Source organism: Alosa sapidissima, chromosome 18 (genome assembly GCF_018492685.1).
Source record: "Alosa sapidissima isolate fAloSap1 chromosome 18, fAloSap1.pri, whole genome shotgun sequence".
In the NCBI taxonomy this organism is placed as follows: Eukaryota; Metazoa; Chordata; class Actinopteri; order Clupeiformes; family Clupeidae; genus Alosa; species Alosa sapidissima.
The window spans coordinates 30,032,349-30,039,848 of record NC_055974.1 but is presented as its reverse complement, the minus strand read 5'-3'; the positions used below and the strand labels follow the sequence as shown (position 1 = coordinate 30,039,848).

Here is a 7,500-nt window from a genome sequence, read left to right as displayed (position 1 = left end):
ACCCGAAAATGACAACACGGACAACACGGACGAGCTTGTGGCGCTTCAGACGTGGCCACGTAGCGTTGTATAAGCGGCGATGTCACTGGATCTAAACAAATCTATCTACCATTAGTAATCACCATAGCGGTGGCTTTCTTAATCTATTTCAATAATTTTACAACGTTTCTAAGACGTTAGTATATTTTTTTACACTGTAGGAATCACATACTACAACATATATTCATACCAACACAATGATATTTGTGACTACAGAGTTTTATTTTAGCATGGGTTTCCTCCGTAAAAGAGACCTGCATGTAACTTCACAGCATGCGGTTAAAATTCTTAAATTCACGGACGTGTTTTGGCTTTATTTTTTTGGCAAAAAACGTCGCTCTTAACAGCCGCCAGTCTTTGAGAAGACGAGAAATATCCACTGGAATTTTGTTTCTTTCTATTACACCTGCCAGGGAATCTGTGTTATGTGGCTAAGCTGCTGCCTACCAGGTAAAACACGTTTAAATGGCTATATTTATTTTTATTAGCTAGAAATGATGCCACATGTCTACATTCAATGCTATTTATGCCACTTTGAAAGTTTGTTTAGATCCAGTGATTCTGCCGTCATGGAAACGCTATGTCACACTTCGGGACTCTATTATTTTTAATTATTTTAATTTAAACGGAAGTTTGACTCGGGTACATTCACAAAAACACCCTAGGATGCATTTTGGCGAAATTTACGCTTTAAACTAGCAGCCATGTCTCACTGTACTTACCCCATGACAGCTGCAGGATGAAAGCTGTGTGTGTGTGCGTGTGCGTGTGCGTGTGCGCGTGCGTGCGCGCGCGCGTGTGTGTGTGCGCGTGTGTGTTAAGTGTGTGTGTGCGCGCGCGTGTGTGTGTGTGTGCGCGCGCGCACGTGTGTTAAGTGTGTGTGTGTGTGTGTGCGTGCGTGTGCGCGTTAAGCGCGTGTGTGTGTGTGTGCGTGCGCGTGTGTGTTAAGTGTGTGTGCGCGCGCGTGCGTGTGTGTGTGTGTGAGTGTGTGTGAGTGTGTGTGAGTGTGTGTGAGCGTGTGTGTGTGTGTGAGGAGAAAAGACACATAGGATATGGGAAGCACTAGAAGCATGCTTTTGGCACACTGACATGAAAAACGTATCTTATTGCAAAACAACACTGTCATTCTTAACAGTATATTGATACTAATAAAATGAGGTATTGTGACGTTTGTAATTTCAGGGTATTGAGATACTTTTGTAGTATTGGTGCACCGTGCAGCGCTAGTCAAAACAGAACAAACTCTTCATTCGTGGAGAGACAGCAGACGCGAGGAAAGTCTAGGCGCTCACCCTTATGATGTTAGGTGCACCAGTGCGACCCAGGAAACATTGTAGTCGCACCATTAAAAATTTGGTCGCACTCTAGAACCCTGCATTACACACACACACACACACACACACACACACACACTAGTATATGTATCCACAAAAGAAGCATAGGACCTGATATTTATTGGCCTAAAGGTAGATGTATTTGTTTATTGTACAGAAAAATAAAAATAACCTGTCAAGTATGGAGCTAAATTTGTCTCAATAATATTTGTATTTGCACAGAGGGGGATCCACAAATATTTCTTGATTTGTGTGTTTTGATATCTACAAATAAAAAAATCGTATTTGTAACTCGTATATTGATTTTTACAAATATAGATGTGCATTTGTAAATAAAATGCCATTTGTAAAACCGAAAATTTCATTTGTGAAATGTGAGTCTGCATTTGTGGATCACCCGCACACGCATTCTTCGCTCTCCAAAGTTACGTGTTTTTGAGACGTTCTTCACATGAAAGTCACACAAATCCACATGTAAATAGGCCTACTTTAATTCACCGGCACACATAAATCGCAATCCAGTAGATGGCGACATCCACAAATATTTCTTGACTTGCATTCGTGTTTTCGCAGAGATGCCACCCAGATCCACAAGTAGCCTGCTGACACTTTCTAATCCAGTAGATGGCAGTGTTGTTCTATGGGACTCATAACCAAAGATTCTTTGCTCATAACACACAGAGCTAGCGAACCTAGTTCTTAAATCTAACAAGTTATGCCTTTTACAACAAGCTTTTTGATGGAAAAGTGGTGTTTAATTTCCATAATCTTTGTTTAGTAAACGCATAAAACCGTCAGTTTGCAATCGAAATCAAAAATTACGATCTTTGAGTTTGTTTATAGTTACCTAGCAACCGAGGCTTTAAAGGTGCCATGTGTAATGTCCGCCAAAAAATCAATTCATACTCCACATTCCATAAAAGATGGGGGCAGTATACCTCCAGAAAGTGAAATGGTCTACCCTAGAGTAACAACCGACAAACATGTATTGCAGTTTGGCTGGCGGTTATGTTGCCCGCATACCGCCTCCCATGGCCGAAACTGGTGATACCTGTCGGGCTGTGGCTAGTAATTTAGCATGCTAATTCAGGTTGATATCTCTGCAGCACTATACCTTGTCATTTTTTTAATGACATCATCGCCCTTATTTCTTCTCATTCTTTTGATGCGTGTAGCTAATTTTTTGGATATTTTTACCTCAATTCTTACACATGGCACCTTTAAGTGTTACAACCAAAGATTCTAGAACAGAGTTATGAACATCAGACGCTTGAGTGAAATCTCGACCTTAGTGATTGATAGCCTATCTTATGCGCTGTGTTTAAGCAGGCCGTGAACAAAGGGTTAACTTGTAGCCTACAGGTAGAAAAAAGAAAAAAGGGTGATAATATAACGTAATAATATAACAGTCTCTCAATGGGAATTTATGTGATCTATTTACCAGTGCATTAACTACTTCTGTCTAAATGATAGGCCTATTTACCTCTCCTTATTCAGTGTAAACTTGGAAAGATCAATTGGGCCTTTCACACGGTCAGTTCTTGCAGTTCATTACCGAGTAAAAAAAAAACGCATAAAACCGTCAGTTTGTAATGCAGGCCTACAAGAAATGTGGTAGCACAGTTGTTAGAGGAGTGAGCTCTGACCCCAAGGATTGTTGGTTCAAATCCAGGCTCAGCGCAACATTTCATATACAGTTCCAATTCTATGAGCCCACCTGAACATCTGTTTTAACGTTGCCAGCTGTTGTTTTGTTTTTTTTACTTGGTAATGAACTGCAAGAACTGACAGTGTGAAAGGTTGCTAGGTAACTATAAACAAACTCAAAGATCGTAATTCTTGATTTCGCTTGCAAACTGACTGTTTTATGCGTTTACTAAACAAAGATTATGGAAATTAAACACCACTTTTCCATCAAAAAGCTTGTTGTAAAAGGCATAACTTGTTAGATTAAAGAACTAGGTTCGCTAGCTTTGTGTGTTATGAGCAAAGAATCTTTGGTTATGAGTCCCATAGAACAACACTGTCATCTACTGGATTAGATGAAGTGTCAGCAGGCTACCTGTGGGTCTGGGTGGCTTCTCTGCGCAAAGTTTGTCTCAAAAATACGTGATCCACAAATGCTGATCCACAAATGCGAAAACGAAAACTGTGTGTGCTGGTGATCCACAAATGCAAAATTAGATTTCACAAAGGCAATTTTCAGTTTTACAAATGCCATTTCATTTACAAATACACATCTACAATTGTGAAAACCAATTTACAAGTTACAAATATGATTTATTTTATTTGTGGATGTCAAAACTCGAATGCAAGTCAAAAAAATTTGTGGATGTCGCCATCTACTGGATTGCGATTTATGTGTGCCGGTGAATTAAAGTAGGCCTATTTACGTGTGGATTTGTGTGACTTTCATGTGAAGAACGTCTCAAAAACACGTAACTTTGGAAAGCAAAGAATGCGTGTGCGGGTGATCCACAAATGTAGACTCACATTTCACAAATGAAATTTTCGGTTTTACAAATGGCATTTTATTTACAAATGCACATCTATATTTGTAAAAATCAATATACGAGTTACAAATACGATTTTTTTATTTGTAGATATCAAAACACACATGCAAATCAAGAAATATTTGTGGATCCCCCTCTGCACATATACAAATATTATTGAGACAAATTTAGCTCCATAGTCAAGCAGTCAATTGACTACATTGCAGTCAATAAGTAGGGCAAATAAATATACGAAACCAAAACGTGGGTCATAGTTGTCTAAGCCTCTGCTGTGAGGCCAAACCCATGAACAAAGACGCATTGATATCTGCAATAGAGTTTTAGAGTACTCGTCAAAAAGTGCGCACCACCTTATTATTATCTGCAGGTGTGTGACTTTTACTTACGTGCACATGGCTGCAAATTGTCTTTTAATTTATGTATTTTCTGCCTTGGGCATTTTAAAATATGGATGTATGGTGGTTAGAAGTGTAAATATCAAATATAGCTGCAAGCAGCAATGTGGGGGCCAAGCAGTGCGCTATAGCAGGAATGGCGTTGCCATGGCATGAGCACTCACAGCAAGAAGCCAAATTACACCAATGTCCTTGTGCATTCTCACAATCAGCTACCATGTCCCTCTACCAAGTTTGGACTTCATACACCAAAGTGTTGCTGAGATGTGAGCTCACTTTCTTTATTACAGCACCCCTAAAGACCAAATGAGACCACTTTCCTTGCATGTCCTCATAATCAGCTAATATGTCCATGTATCAAGTTTGGACTTCATACAATGAAGCGTTGCTGAGATATGAGCCCACTTCCTGTATTACAGCGCCCCCTATAGAGGCCAAATGATGCCAATTTCCTACTGTGTCCTTACAATCAGGTTCCAACTCCCTGTACCAAGTTTGGACTTCATACATCAGAGCGCTGCTAAGATAGGAGCTCACTTCCTGTATTGCAGCGCCCCCTATAGAGGCCAAATGTTTCCAATTTCCTAGTGCGTCATCATAATCAGGTAACAGGTCCTTATACCAAGTTTGGACTTTGTACACCAAAGCGTTGCTGAGATACAAGCTCACTTCCTGTATTACAGCGCCCCCTATAGAGGCCACATGATGCCAATTTCCTAGTGCGTCCTCACAATCAGATACCAAGTCCCTGTACCAAGTTTGGACTTCATACATTAAAGCATAGCCGAGATGTTAGCCCACTTTCTGTTTGGTGGCTTCATCGCCATATTTGATTGGCTGTCACAGGCAAACAAAAATGAAATTGAAAGATCTGACAAGTATAGTTTGTGCGGTCTGAAGATCATCTCCGACAAGTTCTGTGAAAATCGGATGAAATTTGTAACCGCTGAAACTTTTCGTAGAGTTTGGACTAAATCCAAAATGGCGGAGGTCCAATATGGCGGAAAGTGATAGGATAGGGGTCGATGAACTCAGGATGGTCCAAGGATTCAGACGCTACCTCAATTGTGAAAATCAGACAAAAGAGTCAAGGATCACGCATATGAACGCCGAGATCTGTGAAAATCGGATGAAATTTGTGACAGCTGAAACTTTTCGTAGAGTTTGGACTAAATCCAATATGGCGGAGGTCCAATATGGCGGAAAGTGACGTAATAGGGGTCATTGAACTTAGGTCGGTCCAGGGATTCCAGCGGTGTCTGATATGTGAAAATCGGACGGACCGTTCAATGGTCACATGCGTGAATGCAATCCAGGTTCAACCCATTGGTGGCGCTAGAGTGTTGGGCGAGATGTTGAGAGTGATCATGGGACAGTGCTGAATCAGTGTGCCAAATTTCATAACTTTAGACCCAGCGGTTCAATTTTTGGCCAGATTTTGACCTGTTGGTGGCGCTATACGGCTGGGTTTAGAGGTCCGTAAATGAGTGTGAGTGGTCAGTGGAGTGTCCCGAAACTTTCTGCCAAAAATCTGCACTTTTTAGCCAGGCGTTCAATGGGCTGCCATAGACTCCAATGTCAGAGGAATAATAATAATAGGAAAAGCTAGTAACTCAATGGGTGCCTTCGCAGCTTTGCTGCTTGGCCTCCAATTAGAAACCTAAATATATTTATAATTATTAATTTGCAAACAAATAACTGGCATCAGTGACATCTTTGACATGAAGATCCCCGGAACTATACTTCTACCATTCTACCACAGGTCGAGAGGTGTAGTTGTAACTACACAACTTTACGATAGTTCGTTGCTACTAACACTAACGTAGTGTAACGATGCATTGGACTATGTACGTTCCAAATATGAATGTAATTCTGCGGCATAAAGCAGATGTATTTGTTTATTGTACAGAAAAATAAAAATGACATGTCAAGCAGTCAATTGACTACATTGCAGTCAAGAAGTAGGGCAATTTAATTTACGAAACCAAAACAAGGGTCATAGTTGTCTAAGCCTCTTTAGCGTAGCCTGTTAAAAACGTCGCTAGATAGTATTAAATCGCCAACATTGTTTTCTGCAGAAGCCTACCCAAGGTTACAGATTAATTCTGAACAGTTATTTCTCAACTGGCTCAATTATCACACCACTGTTTTGATTTGCGTAGTTGCGTTACCCCCAACACTGACAATAATGTAGACAGCAAATTTCGATTTCGTTACCACCGTGTAGTCAAGCCTTAAGCCATACCCAAGTAGCCTAAATCGAGGTAATGTTTAATTATGCATAATTTATTTTGTTATTGAATTCGTAGGCTGGGATTACTCTCGGCAAGTCTCCTGCTTTTTCAGTAGGGGTGGCAGGCAGAGCGATGTACAGTGGCAGAGCGACGCACAGTGGCTGAAAGTGGTACTACAGCTTCACGCAGCTTCACGCCTCGTAATGTGCGACTGAAGTGGCCATATAAAAGCGATGCCCACTGTACTGTAGCTACTGTTTAAGTGCCCATTGGATTGTGTGTGTTTTTAAGTAGAGTTTATATGCATCAGTATAGGCACCAGTCTCCTGCAGAGGTGAAAAGGTGGTGTCTGAAACGCATCTGATGCATGTTAACGTGTGTGTGTGTGTGTTAGAGAGAGAGAGGGGAACAGTGGGTTCTTTGGGTTTCCATTGATGGATGTGTCTGCCCCAGGCATGGGATCTAACTGAGGAATGTACATTACTGAATGTATGTGTGCGTGGGTGTGTGTCTGTGTGCATGCATGTGTGCGTGGGTGTGTGTGTGTGTGTGTGTGTGTTTTTACCTGAGACTCCCATGTCATGTCTTGGAGAGATGAAATGATGATGCCCCCTGCCTGCAGTTCGGTCTAAAACTCATTCTTTCTCTCTCTCTCTCTCTCTCTCCTTCTCTCTCCTCCAGGGTCCGAGACCAGCTTACTGATGTTGTTAAATCTGCAGCCAAGTGAGTCTGCTGTCTTCTCTCCTCTCTCTCCCCCTCCTCTCTCTCTCCCCCTCTCCTCTCTCTCCCCCTCCTCTCTCTCTCCCCCCTCCTCTCTCTCTCCACCTCCTCTCTCTCTCCCCCTCTCCTCTCTCTCCCCCTCCTCTCTCTCTCTCCCTCCTCTCTCTCTCCCCCTCCTCTCTCTCTCCCCCTCTCCTCTCTCTCCCCCTCCTCTCTCTCTCCCCCTCCTCTCAAATCAAATCAAATTGTGCTTTATTGGCATGAA

General features: G+C 41.8%; 1 protein-coding gene across 1 annotated transcript in view; it reads left to right on the top strand.

Moving 5' to 3' along the window:
- focad (focadhesin) overlaps positions 1 to 7,500 on the top strand; it is a 124,577-nt gene that overhangs the window by 60,063 nt on the left and 57,014 nt on the right. Inside the window, exon 24 of the mRNA XM_042070085.1 lies at positions 7,197 to 7,238. Coding sequence (XP_041926019.1) covers positions 7,197 to 7,238 — 42 coding nt within the window. The remainder of the gene's footprint in view (positions 1 to 7,196; positions 7,239 to 7,500) is intronic.